At 27.6% G+C, this 23,362-nt stretch overlaps 1 protein-coding gene across 1 annotated transcript in view; it reads right to left on the bottom strand.

The window, feature by feature from the left end:
- Positions 1–23,277, bottom strand: part of LOC136978247 (solute carrier family 25 member 3-like) — a 28,839-nt gene extending 5,562 nt beyond the window's left edge. Inside the window, exons 1-7 of the mRNA XM_067273961.1 lie at positions 23,211–23,277; positions 23,002–23,102; positions 13,468–13,592; positions 9,072–9,251; positions 8,806–8,987; positions 8,550–8,722; positions 550–660 (exon numbers count right to left, since the gene is read on the bottom strand). Of these exons, the coding sequence (XP_067130062.1) occupies positions 550–660; positions 8,550–8,722; positions 8,806–8,987; positions 9,072–9,251; positions 13,468–13,592; positions 23,002–23,098 (868 nt within the window). The 5' untranslated portion in view covers positions 23,099–23,102; positions 23,211–23,277. The remainder of the gene's footprint in view (positions 1–549; positions 661–8,549; positions 8,723–8,805; positions 8,988–9,071; positions 9,252–13,467; positions 13,593–23,001; positions 23,103–23,210) is intronic.
- Between the last annotated feature and the right edge of the window lie 85 nt (positions 23,278–23,362).

Below are 23,362 nucleotides of genomic sequence, written 5' to 3'. Positions count from 1 at the left end.
AATTTATTTTTACAATTTCTAATATTATCAAAATATTTCCAAATCTTCTATTATAAATAATAATTATTCAAAGCACATTATTATTAATAACTATTATCTTAAAAATAGACATTTGTCTTTCAGAATTTCAAAACATCTTGAATCAAGTTGAAAATTTTGATACCATCAAAAGTACAGTACATATCGAAATATTTTCTTCTATAGTTGTTACAGAAATAAAGAGAATAAAATATAGAAATAATAATTCTAGATATAAATCTTTGCATTATTATTTAAATTAAGATAATAAATAATAATAAACAATCAAAAACAAATTTTAAATTTTCATACTTTTTAAAATTATTGTTTATAAAATTCCAATATCAAACTTTTCTTGAAAAGTTAGAGATCAAAATTTCACTAAATTTCTTTTGATTATAAAGATCTGATTAAAAACTTTTAATAAGAAGCCTATCCGGCTTTACAGACTAGGCAATTTTATAATTTTGTCAATTATACAGATTTAAGAAATAATTATGCGTACGACAGTAAAAATGTAAAATCAAATACCTTTCCATCCCAATTTCTTTGCTGCCTCAACTGCAGTGCTTCCTTTCTCTTGGTTCAATTTAGAAACAACAGTATCAGCTGGATGTGATACAATAGCACAGAATACACCAGCTATAAATTGGAAAGAAATAAAAGTTGTTAGATATTTTCAAAAATTATCATTATGTAAAATTTTATTCCTATTTTAACATATGATAATAAACTAACTGTATAGTCATTTTATATATAAATTTTAATTAGATAATTTTTACAGGAATAATTCATGTTGCTTTCTTAAATAAAAATAAATAAACAGCAATTTGTTTTGGTTTTGCAAACAAAAATTGATTATAGCATGTAGATTTTGATAAAATTGAAACATAATTCTAAACAAACTGAGATAGGTAATTAATTTTCTATTTATTTACTCCCTCTAAATAATTTATTAAAAACAAAATACATCATCTAATTTTTTTGTTTTAACAATTAACTAGATTAAACCAAGTCAATAAAAATTTGTAACCAAGTTTGAAAATAAATAAATAAAAATACTATAATCAGATTAATATACATTCAGTATACATAAAAAGTAACAATTTTAAAATTTCCATTAAGAAGTAGACTAAATCAATAACCTACAATTATTTTAACAGGCTGCAATTTTTAATCATATTTTTAATTTATTTAATTTAAAATATATGCTTTCCACCTCAAATTAGTATTGGCTAGCCCCTGAACACCATACTTTCCCTTTAACAAGTCATGCCAGCCATCATTCTAACACCTTTCAGAAAAAAAATTTTTAATTGAAATAACATGACTTCTGGTTTGCAATGGAAGTTCTTGTATAGTTAATTGGGGCCTCCTGCCCCTAAGGATTTAACATCTGGTCTCATCTTTCATCTAATTCCATTCTTGACTTCAAGGAAAGACAGACAACAGTGGGAATTTATAGGTCTAAAATTTTTCAAATTACAGCCCAAGAATCAGCTAGTTTACTTTCAGAAACTGCAATACTGAAATGCAAAATATTGTATGTGAATATACATTGTAAATGGTTTCAATTGCAAAGTGAACTTGCAGGTATATATTTCACTTTCTTTTAAAGCAGTCAATGTTGAAAATATAGACCTAACAAATTCTAGACCTTAATCAATAAAGAATAGTTATAGATGCATGCACCTGTCCCACAAAAAACTGTGTGGAAATATGATAATTTGTTTGGTCATTAGAGTGCCTAAATTAAAATAAACAACTGAAGTGCCTTTGACCGGTGTGCTTCTTCTCAGTAAATTGCAAACGCACACCGGTCAAAGGCACTTCAGTTGTTTATTTTAATTTTGCTTCAGTGCCTAAATTAAATGTTGTCTTCTGTTTGCCTATGACAAAATGAAAAGTGGTTGTGACATGCATAATGTTGTAATTATGCTTCTATTTGCAAAAAACAGCTGCAGAAACTTATTAAATTTTGAAACATGTAAGCAACAACTCTCTTCCACAATCCATAGCATTTTAATGATTCAAGGCATTTAATTTGAAGGATGGAAATCAATCTCAAAGTACACACTTCTACAGACTCTGGTGAAACTATTGACTGAAGTATTCATTAACATGTTGATGTGTTAAATGTTTTCTACAGGAATGTCCATACAATTCTGCACCACCACTTAAACATGAAACATTTGTTCTTCATGAGTTTTCTGGCTTCTGACATCTGAAGAGAAGTATAGAAGTATGTTCAGTTAAGTCTGCCAAAAGTTATTACAACATGCAATGTCCAATCTGAAGTCAGTTGTCATTGGTGATGAAATATGGCTATAATACTTTGATCCCAAGAGAAACCATGTCTACAGTATTAAAATCTTATCATTTCTCATTCCAAAAACAACAAAAATTAGTCTGTAAACTGGTTGTCATCATCTTTAATTGATAATCAAAGAACCAAATCCCAGGAATGTACTCATTTAATCTACTGTTCATCCTTCTTTCAGGTCAGCTACATGTGCACAGAATAGGGTCTGCTTACAGGGTGTCCTACAATGGCCTTCTCTGAGAGCTCTTTATAAGAAAGCAAGAAGCAGCTCTCTTATAAAGCAACATCATACATATTGATGCTATCCGTATAATATGAAAATCCAAAATATTCAGGATTTCCTAGATTGGTCATAATAATTTAATGTATAGTTGCTTGCATTTGCAGCTACTTTTTCTCACAGACTCATTACATATAAATTGTTTTTTCTCTAATAAGCTAGGATCTCTTTCGATCCTAGCTTATTAGAGAAAAAACAATTTGATTTCCCATATTGATTATCCTTGTTAACCTCCTGCAGGTTGTTTGAGATTAAATGCCTTAATTGTATTGCATGTCATCTCTCAGATACCATTGTTTATTCTAAAGTTCTGAAATTATCAGCATAACATCAGAAACTACAATTATATCTTTAATTTCTAAATTTTTTATTGTAATTTGATCCAATAAAAACAATAAAATAAACAAACTTCATTTTTCTGTAAATAACCCAGATTTTTATGAACTGACATTTGGTTTATAATTGGGCAGAATATATTGTCTTTCAAGGTTAGGGTAGGAAAATTTTTACTTTAAAGGGAGATCACCAGTAAAGCCAGCACTGACTCTGACTGCAAATCATGAAGTGTTTTAATAACCTATAAACAAAGCTTCCACATCACTTGTAAATGGTTCAAATTACAACGTTTTTATTTTATTATATTCAGAAGAATGTTTACTTTAACATTTAACAACAATCTTTGTCAAAACAGATTATTTTAATTTCAATTTTTTATGTGATATAGTTATGCAGTTATGAAAATTGATTGTCTTACTTCAAAAATTAATATTGCTCAAAGTATTATAGAAAGCATCAGAATATTTTGACGATTGTTTAACCTAGAATGTTTTCTATGTAAGAAATGAAGCAAACAAAGAAATAACACAAAAACCATCAAAAATTTGGCAATGATCACACATGTCAACTGCATAAATTATTAACTTTATAACTAACAATGAATTTTATTAAATAAATACATTTGTCATGATGCTTCAATAAAACTATTATAAAATAAACAAAATTTTACTATTTTAACAATTTGCATTATCATAACTAAATTTTTTATAATTTTGTCACAATGGATAGATTTATTTTGCCACATCACTCCCATTTAAAATTAATTAGAACTTGTATTTGTTGCGCAGCAATGAAGAAATAACAGAGAATATAAGGAATAAATTCATTTTTACAAAAATGAATTTATTCCTTATTCCTTATATTCTCTATTCTATTTATTCCTTATATTCTCATTTTTACAAAAATGAATTTATTCCAGATTGAAAAGTTATGAAATTAGACATTTTTCAGCTTTTTAAAGGAAATTTTAAATATAAGAAATTTTGAAAAATGTGCTGTGTGTCAGATGCCATGTGACACACTGAGAATCAACAGATTGAATTTAGAAGAATAAGCCAAATAGATGTCACGAGTGTCAGAAAAGCTAGCTTGCAAATACAAGCAGAAATATATTAAAAAGATGAGGTGGATGCTTCAGCAAGCAATAATAAGTTGTAAATAATAATCCTAGATTGATGTGTTATTTGAAAGTACGCTTTCTAGACATTTCACTGGTTCTTAAAAAGTTGCTACTAATGTCATTGTCAAATCAACTTTACATCCATAAATGATTCATTTCTGATAGTCTTATGAAATTATTCTCTTTCAGGGTTCTCAGTAGGACACACAGGCACTGCTAAGTTATTGCCAATACCATTAAAAATTTATTAATGGTAAGGAAATAGAGGAATCTATGCTATCTATGCTTCTCATTTCAAGTTACCTTTAATCTGATTATATTATCCACCGAAAGTCATGCATATAGCTTATTTGGTCAAGTTTGTCCTTTAGATAAAATATTTAAAATGACAGTGAATATGACACTCACAACCCTAAATTTATCACCTCATTTTAGGAATGATAAAAACAGAATTAACATCTAGCAAATTGAAGGAATATGCAATGTTCTTCATCAGGCACTATAACAGTCACCATATGAAACATTGATTTTTTTTAATGAAATATAAAAGCAAACCAGAATTCAAAGTAAGAGTATAAAAGTGGCACCCAATCAAAAACTCAGGATTGGAAAACATTTGTCTTGAGATAGTTATTAGTTTTTTGTTTTCTTCACACCAGTTATTGGTTTGATGTGTGTCATAAGTATTTCCCAATGTGGTGTGTTGTAATTTACAGTTGAGTGTTTTAACTATGTTGCAGATGGCTTATTTAAATTCTTGGTAAACACTGAATCAAGAAAAGACATCTTTCCTATGGTATGAGTTGCTTTTATAGCTTAATGAGATAATGTAGTCCAACAGAACATAAAATCAATTATAAAAAATGCACATGTTCTGGTCCTTGCTAAGCATAGAGAGATTCCAGTGTTGCGTCAAAATAAAAACTAAGAAAGATGTTGTAATATGTCATTCATTTTAAACCATATTATAACAAAACCATATTATTACAAAACTATATTATACATTTAATGCAATAACATTTTATGTAAGATAAAATATAATCATTCTATATCTGATGTGTATATTGGGTGCATTAACCTATAACATTTTGAGTATGAATTTTTTTTTTAACTTAAGTTCTTGATACCTTTATCAATGGTCCATCTGCCTGGTCTAACAGCTGCTTCCTTTTTCTCTTAAATACCACAAAAATTTTTTACAAGATGTATTCCTAGTTGCCAGAATCATTTCTTTAGTTAGATATTTTTCATCAGAATCTGCTTTGACAATTGCTGAATGTACCAATCTCTGGCTACAAGTAAGTTTTCATGTAGATTCTCTCAAAGAAAGCACATTTTATTTATGGGGAAGGCTTTTTTAACACTAATATTTCCAACAGTTTTTCAATTTTTCTTACAAATTCAAAGTATCTTATTCACTTGGGTTCTTTCAAGAGTCTTCAAGCAAATGTCCAATCTGTCTGTATTTTCGGCTGAATTCTGTCATTAACTTTTTGACAATGCTGGACTTACAAATTTCTTTATAGTCCTTTTATATAATTAAGCTGCTGTTGCCAATTTTAGATTTTTTGCAACAAAACTCTTCAAAGCACAACACCCCCAAAATTTGTAATGTAAGACTGTCAGAAATGTTATAAATCCAATTAATTAATGTTTATAAAAAAAAATAGTCATTCTAAGTAGTTTATGTGATTACTTGAATAATAAATTTAAAATTATTAATTTTGTAACATAATTTAATAATAAATAATGTACACTTTAATCATATTATATAGTTTTTCACACACTTTTTGTATTTATATAATTAAAATAATTATTATTATAAATGTTATAATCAACATAATATTTTAAGTTAGGCTTAAATATCTAAAATGTTCATATCAATTTGAATATTCTTAGAATGCTTCCAAATGCAATAACTCAAAATGTAAACTGTCTGAGGTTATAGTAGTATTATAAATAACAACAATGTCCTTTCTTAATCCTCAAATATATAAAGACAAAAAGAAAGTAGACAAATCTTTCTGGTTAAACTTTAAAATGAAAAAACTTTACAAAATTAATTGCATAATCAAGATACCATATTTATTTACTTCATATAAGACAAGGTTTTTATTCATTTATCACAGCTTCAAAATCCTAGGTTATCCTATACACGTGAGTGAAAGATTGTTTGCGTTTTTGCAAATAATTTTTGTAAACTGTGTATTTGCATTTTTTACTGGCTGCTTACCCTCTTGTATATAAAAACAAGTATTTTATCTGGGTTATTTGAATCGTTCTTGTATATTGTCAAGAGTAAAAATGAATAGCAATAGGAATTCCAGATTAAAATTCTAAAATCACACAGTATAAATCACAAAATCAAATTCTAAAATCACACGATATAAGTTTTAATCCATTCCCACGTGAAAACAGATGATTATTCGGAAATCAGAATTCGGAGAAATTCAAAACTGTAATCAACAGAGAATGGATTTGATTGTTAAGAATTGACAAGAAAAGTTCCTGATTGTCCAGCTTTACATGAACAAATTATGTTGTCAATTTTGCAAGATTTTTCCTTAAAGTTTAAAATGCTAGTAATTTTTGCGGGATAATGTGTGCACTCATGTTCATTTGATGTTTTACTTGTGATTAAATGAAATAAAATTAGAGTTGTATTAATAAATCTAATTTTCTTTATTTTGATCTTTAAAGTCACACCTCATCCTATATGCGAGGTTGTCTTATATTTGAGTAAATACAGTATCTTGATCATGTGATAATTTCATTTTGGGAAAGGGTCTGTCTAATTAGCCTTAGCTTGGAATTTATTTATATTTTCTCTTATATCTCAATTTTTTATTATTATTTGGTTTTTTACAATTTTGTTTGTTTGATTCTTTACTTGTAACAATGAACTGGCATAGAAACTGTCAGTTAGCTGACAATTTTCTATACAATTCAATTTTTCAGTTTTCAACTAGAGGCCATAAAGTAAGAGATTGGCATTCTCCAATTCAAATGCCATGTTTCTTCAGCATTGCTATTCTTTCTGGATATTTGTATAAGAAAAAATAAAAATGTATCCAAAAAGGAGATTTGGTCATGAAAATAGCTACTTTAGAGACCACTGCTGGAAAAGGCAAGTAATAGCTAAAATAACTACTCATTTCAAGGCCTGACAGTATACTCATTTCTCTCAGTTCAATGGTGCTATGATTTTTTTTTGGTTGATTAGACTAAAAAACACATATTTAAACTTGTTTTTAAGTATTTATCATCAAAATTAAGTAGATTTTAAGTATTACCCTCAGAATTTATATAAAATTCAAATATTTGATGTATTGGTAGACACCCTATAGAAGTATTCATGTTGTAATGTTATATGCAATTGTATTAATAAAATTTTATACTATACTTGAAGTCCAAAATAGCAATAAATTGAACCTTTAAAGAAATTCCAAGATAATTAATTGCAAATTCGATAATCAATTGCAACCTCTAACGTTTTTGATCTACTTAGAAAATCTTCCTTGGAACTCATTAAATTGGAATGCAGAAATTAAACTTTTTTAAAAAATTATTTAAAAACATATAAACGAAAATTTTTCAACTAATTCTCTTAAAAATTCAAAATAACATTTTAAATTAATTAAATCAAATTTAAATTTCTCCAAAATAATTTTTAATTTGACTGCTACCTTTGGAGAAATTTAAATTCGATTTAATCTATTTAAAATATTATTTTAAATTTTTAAGAGAATTAGTTGAAAAATTCTCATCTATACATTTTAAAATAATTTTTAAATCTTTAAAAGTTCAATTCATTGCTATTTTGTATAATACTTGAAGTAATTAAGTTATGTATGAATAGTTACTTGAATCTTGTTTTAGTTTTTTTTTGGTAGAGACCTAAATAAAAATACCTGAGATCTTAACATTTTCAGTCTATAATAATTTTTTTTATCCTTAGACTGATTTAATAATAAAGTCTTAGTAAAATTTATGAGAATGATTTTCACTTAATAATAAGGTAATATAAATTCCTGCTTTATACACTGATTTGAAAAATAAAATTAAAACAACTGAAATATGGAAAATTAGACATAAAATAAAATAAAGAATCCAATAAATTATTGCAGGAAAATTATTACAACTAAATATGTTGGGATCAGAAATCATGTTTATATATACTGCAATTCTACAGTAAACTGATTATTAAAAATGTTCATACAAATCATATTTTGAATAAATGCAACAAATAAAAGAGCAGGATAAATGTACATAAAATAATCTTTAAATAAAATAATTATAAAATCTTGCAATCTTTGCACATTAACACACAATGATTATAAAAATAAATTTTTCTTCAAAATTTGAAAAATCATAGAATGTTATACATTCTGTGATTTTCAAATGCATACATTATATATATTACATTATAATTAATTACTATTAATTTTTATTTGAAAGATATTTGGACTCACCAATATAACCAGCTGCAAATGTAACTACAAGTTGTTCAGGTTTACTGCATTGGTCACGAGGTTTAGGAACAACATGCTTATATAACAACTCAACAGTTCGTTCAAAGCAGGCGAATTTCATCATAGTATATGGGATTTGTCTCATCCACAACGGCGTAATTCCTTTATAAAAACTATAAACAATGCATAATGATAAATTAATTTTTTAAATAATATACACTGAAATTCTTCTGTTTTAAAAATATGATTTAATTACCCTGCCAAGCCTTCATCTTTCCAAATCATTGGAGCTACTACTCTAAGCATTGGTGGGCATCCAGGTTGAGTTTGAATACGTACTTTAACAGCTTCCATAGGACAAAGAGCAATATCAGCAAAAAATTCTGCAGAAGCACTTGCCGCTAAGTAGAGTGATGTTCTCCATGAATAACTTAATTCCTAAAAATAATATCAAATATTTAAAATTACTCATCCAAATACTAATACTTGTACATATATATAAAAATTTTTAAAAAACCTAACCTCTCCAAGTAGTCCACCATATAAAATTTTGAAGACTTCATAAAATCCAAACTTTCCTAAACCTTGCATAGAATAACCTATAGCTGTTGGTGCCCAACCTTTAGCAAGACCCCTGATTCCATCTTCTTGTACAGTTACCGAAAATCCATTAAAAATACTTTTGTACTTAGCAGGATTTGTCTGAATAAAGAAAAATAGTAAAATAATGCATATAATGTTTACACTAAATTTAAATACAATACTTTAGTAATTAATTTTAATAGTGTTAATACTTTAAAAATCACTTTTTCAAAACATTATTTAGTAATAAATAGTGAGATAAAAAATGTATAAATCTTGTCTATATACGTAAAATTTTTGAAAGAGTTAAAACAGTTTTAAATGGAAAAGTAAATTTAATACCAGAAAAGAATGATTTATTTAAGAGATATTTATATCATAGGTCAGACAGAAAAACTGATATAATGAAAGAAAAAGAAATGGTTTATTCCTTTGATTGTAATTGCAATCCAGCAAACATATATAGGTGAAACAAAAAGAAAGTTATGAATAAGAATTAAAGAACATATACGAGCAATAAAGGGTAATTATGCAAATTCTGAAGTAGCAGAACATTGCAATAATAAAGGCTGCTAAATAAATTTAAACACAATAAAAATTAAGAAAAAAGAATCCAATAATTATAAACAAAATTATTCAAACACATTTATATAGAAAGGAAAAGCAACAGAATTAATAATAATTTAGGATGTATAATCCACCAATCCTGGAAGAGCATAATCAATGACATAAACCAAAAGCAAACAAGTATAAATAGAAGAATGCATTAAAAAACAGTTAACTCTTTAGATTCATGCAAACAACATTTGATGTATGTTTATAAGTAAATATTGTTAAATTTGAAAATTTTAGAAATATAATTTTTGGATTTTACTTTTTTTAATATAGTAGCATGAATTTATGTAAACTCGTTATAATACTTCAAAATACACTTTGATCATACATAGTACTTGGGTACAAAAACTCTCTCTTAATATTTTATTGTCAGGTATTTATTGTTATTTACGTTGTTGTATTTTAAATTTTTTACTTATTGTAATATTTTAGAATGTCATGGTAGTAATACTGCTGAAGATGGGCAAGTTAGCTCAAAACTCATATGATATGTGTACAGGAAAAACTACTACAGGTGATAAAATAAAAATTTTTTGATTTTTTTGATTATGAACTCCTCCTTGTGTTGATAACCAATACACCAGTATAAAGTCCTATTAATACGTTAAGTCCAAGTAGACAATTTATAAAAAAGTACAATTAAAGATTGTAAGGCAACTAAATTTAGTGAGTAAATTCACTTAACTTTCACAGTAAATTCACTTGAAATTTTTGTCCAATGTATGTCACTTCACATTGAATTTTTTAAAATTTTAAACCTAACAAAAATTACACATTTTAGAAAAAAATAATTGTGGATATCGTATCATTCCAAATTTTTTATTTTGCCCAAACAAAATAGACATTAAAAAATGTAAAACAAAAATATATATATATTTCGAAAGTTAGTTTTAATACGATTATTATGACAAGTAGAGACATCTAGTGTTAAAAAATGTTCCGATGCAGAAATGAGATATCTCGTTTACAACAGTCTTGTTCTTCATTTTTCACGTCAAGATATCTCGGAAACAACATAGAATAAGTTAACTTTAGCATTTGATAACTCTTCTTAACTATATGACAATGAAAATAAACTTCAATGTCCTTCCTTCAATCCATCCTTTAGTAATGAACTTCCAGATTTTTGAATCATACTTCATACCAAATTGTAAGAAAAAAAATTCAAATTTGTACTGTAAGTCAAATTTTATAATTATGTAATTTGTTCATTTCATCAATCAATCTTTTCTGATGGATTTTTTGATTTTATTTATTACAATTTATTAAGGGACTTTATTATTTAAAAATCATGCTTTGGCAACTATCATCATTAAAGTCCCTTTATTCAGCTATCAAAAATTGAGCCATGTTTTTTAAATTCTGGGACTTACTATTCAAGCACATTCACAGAAACATCACTCCCTTATTCTCAAGTTAGCAAACCTTGTGTGTTATTGTTCCTTTGTCCTGGTTGAAGGGAATTGTACCTGCAGAAGAGTGTCCTATCAGGCATCCTACAAAAGCTCATAATTTATAACTTGAAGGAGAGGGTCCTATCAACTTAGGATAACCATTTTCTCTTATGTGCAAGATATGTCAACATATGCTTATAATTTTATGCCAACAACCTAATATGCACCACTTTCTCAGTGACATCAACCATAACTTATATTTACCATCTACAATTAGAACAGCAAAGCAATCAGTCAGCACATTTCTTGAACATACTCTTAACATTACAGGATGACTATCTCCAGTAAGCTGTATAGAAAATCTACCTACTATCTGTTACTCTTCTCAACTGAATCTCAGGACCCATATAATTTCAAGATTGAAGCCTTCACTGACTTAGTGAGGAGAGCCTTCTCACATTCCTCCAATGTCTTGGACCAATTATAACAATTTCAGTTCATCAGACAAGTCACTAAGAAACATGGGTACCATATAATTGTCATCAATGGCTTAATCAAACAAAAAGTATCAGTCCACCATCAACTGAAAAGGGATGACAGCAAAACCTATGTAATGGTTAGATACAATCATATCTTAAAAAAAAACATACAAAGAAATAGCACCAGCTAATGGTATAAAAGTTACTTTTAAAAGGAACTCTACTGCATATGCAGTCTCCTCAGCAATGCAAAGGGGACACCAGAGGAAAAATGTCTCCCTGAAGTGTATCGTATATCTATCAAAGACCATAGGTTACACAAGGAATGTGAATATACCAGTGCCACTGCATGATTCCTATATTGGAGGCTAAAAAAGCCAATCTACAGCCATAAAAAAAATTACTTTCCACCATCCTCACAGTCTTCACAAGCAAAAATGATGTCCACATCAATCTGAATGAAGCTAACTTGAAACCAATGTGGGAATGTTTTGGCAAATGTTTTATTTGCCAACCTTAAACATCTTAAGAAACTGGAGATCTACAAAATGGCCTGGGGTTTCAAGACTACAAATTATAAACATCTAGACACCATATTGCAGGTCTGGGTTCTTCCGTGAGATAGCCTATCATTGGTTGACCCATTTTCACCGTGAATAGTTAAGAGCATTTAAATTAAACAAAATGCCATCTCACAAAATTCTTACGTAAACTGTTCTGATAACTCAAGCTTAGTTAAATGTATTATGTACACATGAACATAAACAATCATCACTAAACCTGAAATTTGTAAAGCCAAACAACTACTAGATTATATCAGGCTACTTTTCCATAATTATATTTAATTCTAAATAATTTGTTACTAGAGGAAGGCCTTAGGTGCCATCTCTTTATTAAATTTAATAATTATAATTAAATTAATACTTATTAAATAATTTAATATATTCTGGAAGAAACTGAGCACCATGTGTAACCGAGGATGGTTATATTATATTTAAATATGTCTGGAAGAGATCAGACTGGTGGCTCTGGTAGTAAAACTGGCAATGCATCACACAGTAAACGGAAGTTACGGGTTTAAGTCTCGCTCTGGGCCGATTCTTTTCTTCCAGAATAGTCTAACTTATTTAATAAATATTAATTTAATTATAATTATTAAATTTAATAAAGAGATGGAGCTTAATGCCTCCCTCTAGTAACAAATTATTCAGTAATTAAGTATAATTGCGGAAAAGTAGCTTGACATAATCCAGTAGTTGTTTGGCATTACACAAGAACCTATAAACAATCATTTTTGTATTCTTTTATATTTAATGAGTTGTTCTAACTTTGTAAAATTGTTTGAATTCTTCAAATTAGCTTGAAGATGACTGTTTAAGTCAGTTGAAAACATTTGTTTATTAAATGTTATTTTTGCTGGATTTTCATGGAATTTACATGTGATTTGATAACTAATATATAATTTATCATTTAGATTAAAATTAAATTTTCAATTAACAAATAAAATCACTGACTAAAAAAATTGTTTACACTCAAACCTGTTTTTGTGAGATTTGTTTTGTGCGATTTTTTTCTGCAGTATACCAATTTGATTGAAATTCATATACTGCAAAAACAAAAAAAAAAAAACCACACAAAAACAGGTTTGAGTGTATTATTATAATTTTTTGTGTTACTACACAATTAAACTTTTAGGGCTTGTCACACTTGAGTCAGTGTGATAAACCCTAAAAGTTTGTGTAGTAACACAAAAAATTATAATAATTATAATAAGGGCAAGAAGCTATAAAAGTAAAATTGTTTATGTTTATAGATGACTAAACTTTAAGAAATTATGTAAAAACTTACCTGAATACGACATTTTACTAAATCTAGTGGGACAACAGCTGTATGAGTGATACCACAACTCAATACACCACCAAATCCACAGAGTGCATAATATTTCAACGATCCATATTCACAACTTTCACCAACTGAAAATTAAGAATGTATAAGCAACATATTTAACTTCAAATACCTTTTTATATAAAAAATTATCATAATTTGGCAAACTCTTCCTTATTAAAAATTGATTAAAAACCGCAAATCAGTATTTTTTTCTGCTTTATTGGAAACATTTCAACTATTTTCCTCAAATCAAGTATAAGTACTTTTGATATTAGCCTTTCAGCCCATCATTAAAGGTAGAAATTACTGAGACAAATTTGTAACAACACACCAAGGGTTGTTTATATGTACAAATTTAGTAATACACTGAATTTGAATATTAGAAGTTTTCAAATTTGTATTGTTCAAATCAGACATCAATTTTCTGAACTAATGTTCTATCAAATCCTCTGTCAAATAATATACAGAATGGCAAATTTAAAAAATTGTTTTACATTTAACCTGCTATTACTCAAGGATGAGCGTTGCACTCAACTTTCATTTCAAAATGCTTCTAACTTGGGCATTTTGATAGTTTTGTGTTCAAACACTTGTCTACGTTCCTTATTACGTATTCTCTTCCACAAGATTCCAGAATTAAAAATAACAGTCATTGCTAATGCTTTCAGTGCTGCCTTTGTTTCAGTTGTGTGGGACAAGTTAGCCTGCAAGTAATCCTGTGTCTTTTTTTTCACATTAGAAGTGGTATGATTCTAATTGCAAAGTGATACTGTATATACATACTATCATAAAATGTGATAAGTTTTTTCTGAAATGGCTTGATGAGGAGTCTGAGGAAGAAAATGTAAGCTCCTTCCTTGCAGACAATGAGTGAGGATCTACATATGAAAATCCTGGAAGTGTTGAGAAAGAAACCAGATCCTCCACAGCCAACATCAGTATGAAGAGAAATGTGTGCATATTGCCCAAAAATGAATAAAAAAACAGAATCCAAGAGGGCAACATGTAGTCCACTGCACAAATCTGCAAACAATGCAATTTTAAAAATTCAGACTAAGCAGATTCAGAACTTGAATAGATATTCTAATTAGATTTTTATCAATCTGATTGATCTGATCAGATATCAATTTTCTATTTCTATATCAAAATTACTTTTAATGTATTCTAATTGAAGTAAAATAAGGTAAATATTAAAATATGTATTAGTCTTAAGAAAACTTTCTGATCTAAGTAAAATTTCTTAAGATAAATCATTAAGTATATGAAAATATGTAGGATGAGCATGACATTCCCCCTTGAGTAAAGGCATTACAAATTCGATCACGAGTAGCGTCAGGTTAAAGCAAACTAGCTAAAGTAAAAAGCTTCGCTTGGAAAAATGATATATTAAGTAAAATTAAAGTATTCATATAAAAACACACATACAAAAATGTATATAAGGAAAAGAATTTATAATTATTTAATTACTATTTATACTTGTAATGGATCAACAAAAACAATTTTACATCAAAAGTGATTCTAGTGACTCACTGACAGTCTGACAGGTAAAAACTGGCAATGTCATCTATTCAGTACTGCATACCTTTTGCTCAAACAGGCCAACCAATCAAATTTCATTTGACTAGCTTTTACTTACTCCAGCTTTCATCCATTAATGACTGTGACATTAGCCTACTGTATTTGAATTTCATAGTTCCTTTTACATCCAATATCATTCAGACAAACTTCTTATTCATTAGAAAATATCTGATAAAAATCAGATATAAACTATTATTCTTGCAAACAATATCATAATTCTATCAAAACTGTAAATTGAATGAATTTGGAAATAGAAAGTGTCAATATTCTTCCAAGATTAACCTGAATATATGTACAAAATTTCATAGAAATTGGTTCAGTTATTCTTATGTGATAATCACACACACACAAACACAAACAGACAGATGTGAATTCAATTATACGTTTGTATAGATTTGATGTCTATAAAACCCTTAAGTTAATTGTTATATTCCTTCATAGTTTTTTTTTACCTTTCAGGTCCAATTTATTATAAAGCATTCTGTAATTCTACACACTTTTCAATAATTCTTATCCCAGATGGACTGAAAGACCTTGAAGTACTGGCTTAAAAAAATAACCTAAACGTCCCAATAAATTATACTAAAGGTAAAAGATATGTGAAGAACACTAAAAACTAGAATAGTATTTACATGATGACTTGGGATATTTTTTTTTTTTCAAATTTGAAGTTAAAACTATTTACAAAAATATACATTTTCAAGTCTATCTTTTAATCCTTTAACACAAACACAGAAGTAATAGTTACAATGGTTTGAAGAATAAACTTCATTAAAAAAAACAATAATAGGTAAAAAAATTCACAAAGTTAAAAACGATCAAACGTCAGCCTTTTATTTGAGGATCTGACAGTTTTACATTAAAAACAACTTTGTGATCATGTGACAACAAATTGTCACATGATCAAGTAAGAAGTGATTTAAAATGATGAAATCTGTACTACAGAATGGAAGTTTGAAAATAATAAACATTTAAATTTTATAGAGATTTATTACATGAAAAAATATGTAATTATACATTTATATTTGATATTGCTGCAGTTTTATTAAGATCTTTTATTGGAAAAAGATGCCATTATTAATGGAAAAGCTAGACAGAAAAAGATCTAAAAGTTCAAAGAAATAAAATTTATTTTAGATGTTAGAATCACAAATAAATTTTGAATGTGATTATAACATCTAAAATAAATTTTATTTCTTTGAACTTTTAGATCTTTTTCTGTCTAGCTTTTCCATTAATAATGGCATCTTTTTCCAATAAAAGATCTTAATAAAACTGCAGCAATATCAAATATAAATGTATAATTACATATTTTTTCATGTAATAAATCTCTAATATAAATTTAAATGTTTTTATATTGATAAATGAGCAGAAATGAATTTTTCTTTTTCATTGTTTAAGCTGTACCAAAAGTGTGGTGAAAATACATGTGAGAAAACAGGTAGAAAATGCTAAAAACTACTGCAATTAAGTATAATTTACTTGAAGCTTCCTGTCCTTTAAACACTGTTTCTAAATCATATAGTACATTGAAAATTAAAATTTATCAGTAAATAATACACTGTATCATTTAGAAATGCAATTAAATACTTCTAATGTTGTTGATCAACTTTCTATATATATATATATATATATATATATATATAATTTTTTTCACTTATACATTAGCCAATAATTTTACATTTTACAGACTCATTGTAGCATGAATAGCAATCCATTTTGAACTTTCTAAAAACTATAATAATTTTGTTTATAAAGAAAATTCCTTTATTCACAAAGTTTTTTTTGTTAATTTTTTTTTACATTTAAATAATAATTTTTTTTAATAAACAAATCAGTAAAATGTCAAATAAACATTCTTTGATAAGAACTACATTAGATCAAAAAATGTTACATAAATTAAATAAGAAACAATATCTTAACCTTAGCCTACTGAATATTTATTGTACTTAGCTAAAATTTATTTATATATGCTGATGATGTTATTACAATCTGTTCAAATGAAATTCATTGAGTTAACAACACAAATTATATTTAAAGATTCAATATAGTCTAAAAATATTTTCTCAGTATTTCTAAGCAGTAATAATCATCATTGAGTAAACTTTTATGTATATTGCATGCATTAAATATTTTTGGAATTAATATTAAAAATTCATTATAATTGATAAAGAAAAGAAAAAATTTAATTTAAAAACAATCATAAAATGCTACTAATCATTATAAAATTTTATTTCTTGATTAAGAAGTCCATTATTTCAGTTTTATAACATTTTTAATAACATCATTAAAAACGAAACTTTCCAAAAAATAAACTTTCTTGAAAAATATTTTCTGGGGCATCAATAGTAAAGAACAAATATGAATTTTTCTTCAGCTGTCTAAAGCAATCATGGCTCATGAGCAACCCACATCCTGCAAGGTTCTAATATGTAGCCCCCTTGAGGGCTACATATTATATGCTGTATATTAATTTTATTTTCTTGTTTTCTGCCTCATGCCATTATTTAACACTAAGCTGATATTCACAACAAAGAACATTCAAACTAAGCTTGACCACTGAAAGGATAAGAATAAATAAACATATTATTAGCAATTATTATTTTAGTACCTAGTGTAATGACAGTTATTGAGTATGTTGGTACTTAGCAGGCTTATAGCCCAAAACTACATAAGAAAAAATGCATGTAACCTGATTCCAGAAAAAGTTCCTCACTACTAGTCCAAAGTTTTTTAAAATGAATTTTTTTTATCAGTCAACTCAATTAAACTATGTCAAAGAGGCAATATCAAATTTTCTTCCGGCATCACTTTTCTTCTTTCCAGCATTTAATCTTTTTTTTCCCAACACTGTTAGTTTTTCTTTAACATAAATTGATGTCATTTATCAATTTTTTAAATTCTTAATGGTAATATAAACATAAAATTAACTTTGTAATAATTAAAATAAATTGCAATAATAATGATAATACAGGCAACAGAAAATAAGTAATTTGGTACTAGAGGTAGACATTAGAGTGCAACTATGCAGACATGAATTTAGTAGTGAGCAATATAGTTTTCGCAAAGAAAAACATGCATTAGCGAGAAGTCTCGCTGGCATGAGCGAATTTCTCGTTCTTGCATATATCTGACAGGGTTTGATATTTATTGCGTCTCACCTCTTCTCGCTTGCTTGCGTTTGCATAGTTGCACCCTTAGGTGACATCTCTTATCTAAATTAATAATTATAATAATTATGGCAATTGCTTAGTGTTAGTATTAATACATCAGGCTTTGGGATGTTTATATTTGTACAAGCAATAGAAAAACTAAAGTATTTTTGCTAAGTGTAATTTGCAATGAAAAGCAAATTGCAACCATTGTATGACCAATTTGTCTTTGAACCCCAAAGAAACTGAACTTTGATAAATTTTTACCAAAGTTAGTAACAGTACAAAAGTTTTAAGTATAGGAATATAATATTAATTATACAGATTACTGATTATTCTGAAATGAGATTCTAATTTTCTATTAAAATCTTCACAGAACTCTAACTGTAACTCAAAAGTGTATTGTGCAGATGTAATACAGAAAGTAAATGAATCTTTGAATTTATATTATATAGGAGAAGAAAAGCAACAATAATAAAATCTTAATATAATCACAGTGACCTGTCAAAGATTCATCAAACAATTCCCTCACTAAATAAATAGACTGATTCCTACTACTGTAAATTTTTACAATCAGCTAAGATTCATGAAACAAGCTGTATATAACTTTCATCTAAGGAAAAATACTTCTAAATTCTCCTTAAAACAAGTTACTTTATACAATAAGTACCAATCAAATTCATTTCTATTGTAAAACAGATAAACTCGATTAATACAACTTTAATATATTCTCATATATCCTATTTCGTAAAAAAACGTTTTCAACTGCCTTCAGCAGCCATCTTCAGTTAACCAGTACAAAAGAACATATTACCGACGATCGGCATGAGCGCATTCGAATTTCATTTAATTTTCATACGTTTAGAACGCCACGTGCGTATTTTAGAATTCTATGTTCTTTTGTACTGGTTAACTGAAGATGGCTGCTGAAGGCAGTTGAAAATGTTTTTTTACGAAATAGCGTGTATGCGCGTTACCGACGATCGGCATGAGCGCATTCTCATATATCAGTTAATACTCAAAACGTATTCCTGAAAATGTAGAACTAAGCAGATCAGTGCAAAATGGGGTCATTATAACAATTTTTTTTATAACACACAGACAGATTAAATTTAAAAATTTTTAAAAATTATCCAAATATCTATACTAGATGCTTCACTAGTGATTCATATGTTATAAAGGTTAGTTCATTTTTTACTAATTTATCATTTGAAGAAATAAGCCATTAACATTAGGTGTTTGTTGGAAAAATGTAGGACCAGTCAGTTCATTCAAAAATATGTTAAACCAGCAGAAAATGAAACCTGTGCAATAGTAGAACTTGTTAAGTCAGTAGAAAAGGAAGCCTTTAGTGATATAACTACTAAAAATATTCAAGAATTACAGCTTGTTTCATTAATTTTAGCCAGGCTATAAAAATGAACAGTAGCAGGGATCAGTCTATTTATTTAGTGAAGGGAACAAACTGACAAATTTGTAACAAGATCAATATAGTTACCAAAAAGAAGCTCTAGAACTTAAAACTTCCAGAGGCCTGATTGCTTACTGCAAGTTGCCTGGACAAGACATGAAACAATTTATAGTAGAAAAAAAGATGGTAAAGAAGCAATTTGGTAGAAATGACATCAGAGAGAAATCAATTCAAAGAATGATACCATAGATGAAAATTCTTAAGTTCCAAATTTTACACTAAAAAGAATACAGAAAAGCATAGGCTTAGCTGAAAAATTAGAATTTTATTTTTTGAATGTGGCTCATTTAACTAAAAGAAGAGACAATTCAAAGAGCTTCATAAATGCTTAGCTGCATACAAAGATTATGAAGCAAAAGCAAATAAACCAAGGTTACAAATTTTTAAAGATAACAGAAAATAAATAAAATCCAAAATGCTACAAAAGAAAGTTCAGAAGGTCAAGATATTTTTCAACATAAAGAACGTTTTCATTTTATTGTGCTAGCAGCAATGAAGAGTGAAAACTTAAAATGAATAGTACTGTACATTTGTGACATATACATTACATTGTAAGAAATTTAGTCCAAAGCACTTCACTATACCAGAAATATCCAGCATAAACTCAAATTAAAATAAAAATTTTTGACAATTTTTAAATCATTATCTTCAGCTTAAAGACCACTGAACATCTACATAAAAATTTGAATATTACTTGTATAGACTACTTATTTTATGGAAATTTTAGCTATAGAATAAACTTTTTATCGATTTCAGATGAGTGATTGCACCAAGTTGCATTTTTAAATATTTTGGCAAATGGCATATTTTAAACTTACTTCATTAAATTTAAACTTTAAAAAAAGATTGCTGCATTGTGTTGCTTCTACAACAATAAAAAAAAACTTTTTATAGTGACCACATGATGTTCTATTATTCAAATGGAAGTAACGATCTAATGAGCCTGTTATTTAAAATGTATTGCGCTGTAAATAAATGTATAGAAGCATTAACTATGCTTCAATAGGCAGTATAAGTTAATTTGTAGAAACATTAGCTACTCTTGAAATCTGTACTCTTCTCAATTCTTCAATCTCTACATCCTCATAGAAAGTAGTCCATCATGCTTGGAGGATTTCCAGTTTTTAACAAAAAGTTTTAATAGTCATACAAACATAATGACTTTGTTAAAAATAAAAGAATAAAATACTTTTGTTAACTTTTGAGAAGTAACTCTCTTTTGTATTCACTCTTAGTCTTGTATAACACAATTTTGCATTACACAAGATTTTATAGGAACCTAACTATTGCATTATATGAGAATTACCTGTACTTTAATGATTAAAAAAAAAAAGATCATAATGATAAAAAATAAAGTGTTAATAAAAATAAACAAAATATAAAATGACTGTTTCTAAAACAGTCATTTTATTTTTTATTGAAAATTTTAGATACGATAATTTTTCTTTCATGTGTTATAAGATAAATTTCACTTTTAAAAACTGATTAGAGCTAAGATAATGCATTAAATTAAAAAAAAAAAAAACTGATAACTTGATATCTTGCAATTATGAATCTGGATTAGCAAACAGAAGCTTATGAATAAAGTTTAGCACACACAATGGCTTCTTCTACTGAACAAAAGCAATATTCAATTAAAGGAATATATAGCAGATACAAAGGTTAAGTCAATATTATCATCATATTAATTACTTAAAACATATTTATAAAAAATTTTTTGAATGATTTTAAACAAGTTTAAATCAGTATATAAATGTCTAAAACCTAGTTAAGCTATATAGTTTTTTTAATTCATTTATAATTGCATACATATTCAAAAAAGGATCAGAGATTAATCAGTTAAATCAAAATGTTCAAATGAATTGAATGCTTAATTAGTTTTGCTTTAATTTTAAAAAAGAATTAGTCCTGCTGTAGATAAGTAAAAAATATGATTATAGCAAATAAAATTGGAAGTGCAATGAATATTTCAATGTATCAGGGATGGCAAACCTTTTCAAGTCCATGTGCAATATAATTATAGTATTTATCTTTAAAAATGTTTATGCATGCCAAACTTTTAAACTTTAAAACTTTGATAGATATTTAATTAAAACATTAAACATGCCAGGATGAAATTAATACATTATAAATTTAATGCACAGAAGTATCACAAAAAGTGTCTTCTTAATTTCTGATGTCCTTTACATCTCAGGAACAAACAGTCCTGGCAGTGAAGTCGACCTTCTTTTATAGGCTACTTTCTCTGCCTCAATATGTAAAACCACGTTAGTTTCCAAAGTGTAAAGGACATTAGAAATTAAGACACTTTTTTTGATACTTCTATGCATTAAATTGGTAATGTATTAATTTTGTCCTGGCATGTTTAATTTTTTAATTAAATATCTATTAGATGTACCAGTTCTTCATTAAATGACAAATATCAGCATGTGGCTATGACATATATATATATATTACGTAATAATATAAATTATATAAAGTTAACTTCTACCCAAGAATGTAATACATAATTAGTAAGATAATACATTAATTGGTAAATGGTCACCTAGTAGCCCCAATGGAGGCACCTCCATTAATGGGGCGTGGGTTGTTTTCACTACTTTTTTAGCAAAATCAATGTTTTATTTCGTTTTATTCATAAATCACACCATCCTCACAATTGTTCACCCTTGATGTGATATTTGTCTCTGACGGTCAGTTTTTAACATGTATCAGTCTACTGATGCTTTGCACATAGACGTGTGCCTCGTGCAGGCTATCGCTTGCACCTCAGTGCCTGGGTGGGGGTGAGCCCCCACACCCCCTAAAACTATATAACATCAAGTACTCCACGAACAGTCAAGTGAGCTACTTGAAGCTGGCACAGTCACATGAGCTGAATTGTTAAATACGATACCGCCATTGTGGCTACCTAAGCAAACATCTATCATTAATTTAATGAATACCTGTTTAAAAAGTAAAATTTATTAAATATATAATTTAAAAAATTTGGCTAAACATCACTCTACAATGTAGAATCATAGAACATTGATACATTATTCATCGAGTAATGAAGATTTCCAAGAATAGCAGTTTACAAGCAAATGCCTGAAAGTATTCTTTACAGAAATTTAAATTTCATTTTATTTACCTGTAAAAGACTTTAACCATTTAATAAAACAAGATTAACCCATTGAAATAATGGGGCGTTAGCTAAAATTATATTACTTTTTAAAATGTTTCCGGTTTATTCTCTAATTAACACTCAAAAGGAGTAAAATAATCATTCATAAAACTTTTACTTTTTGTATTTACCTTCGGTAGAAGCGGCAGAAATCGATCGGCCGGTCTTGGATTCGCATCTTGCGTGAAATGGATTGTTTTTCGAAGCTTCTAATAATTGTTTAAACATTTTTCTGTAAGGAAACGCGTAAAATAATCGAAATGAAATAAGTTAAACCGAATAAAATATATAATATATCGCTTTTATTTATTATTTCTTAAACTCAAAAGACGGATCCTACCCAAAATGGCGAGCTCAAGGTCTAAAAGGACGGAATCACGTGATTTAAAAACTAGTGGTCATAATTATTAATTTTTCAAAATTAAGAAATTTTTATTATTTATATTACGATTTATATTTAGTTAAAGTTTTTAAACAGTTTAAGTAATTAAA

This window comes from Centruroides vittatus, unplaced genomic scaffold (genome assembly GCF_030686945.1).
Source record: "Centruroides vittatus isolate TY-2023 unplaced genomic scaffold, ASM3068694v2 contig_10, whole genome shotgun sequence".
NCBI lineage: Eukaryota > Metazoa > Arthropoda > Arachnida > Scorpiones > Buthidae > Centruroides > Centruroides vittatus.
This window is presented reverse-complemented; position numbering and strand designations above follow the sequence as displayed.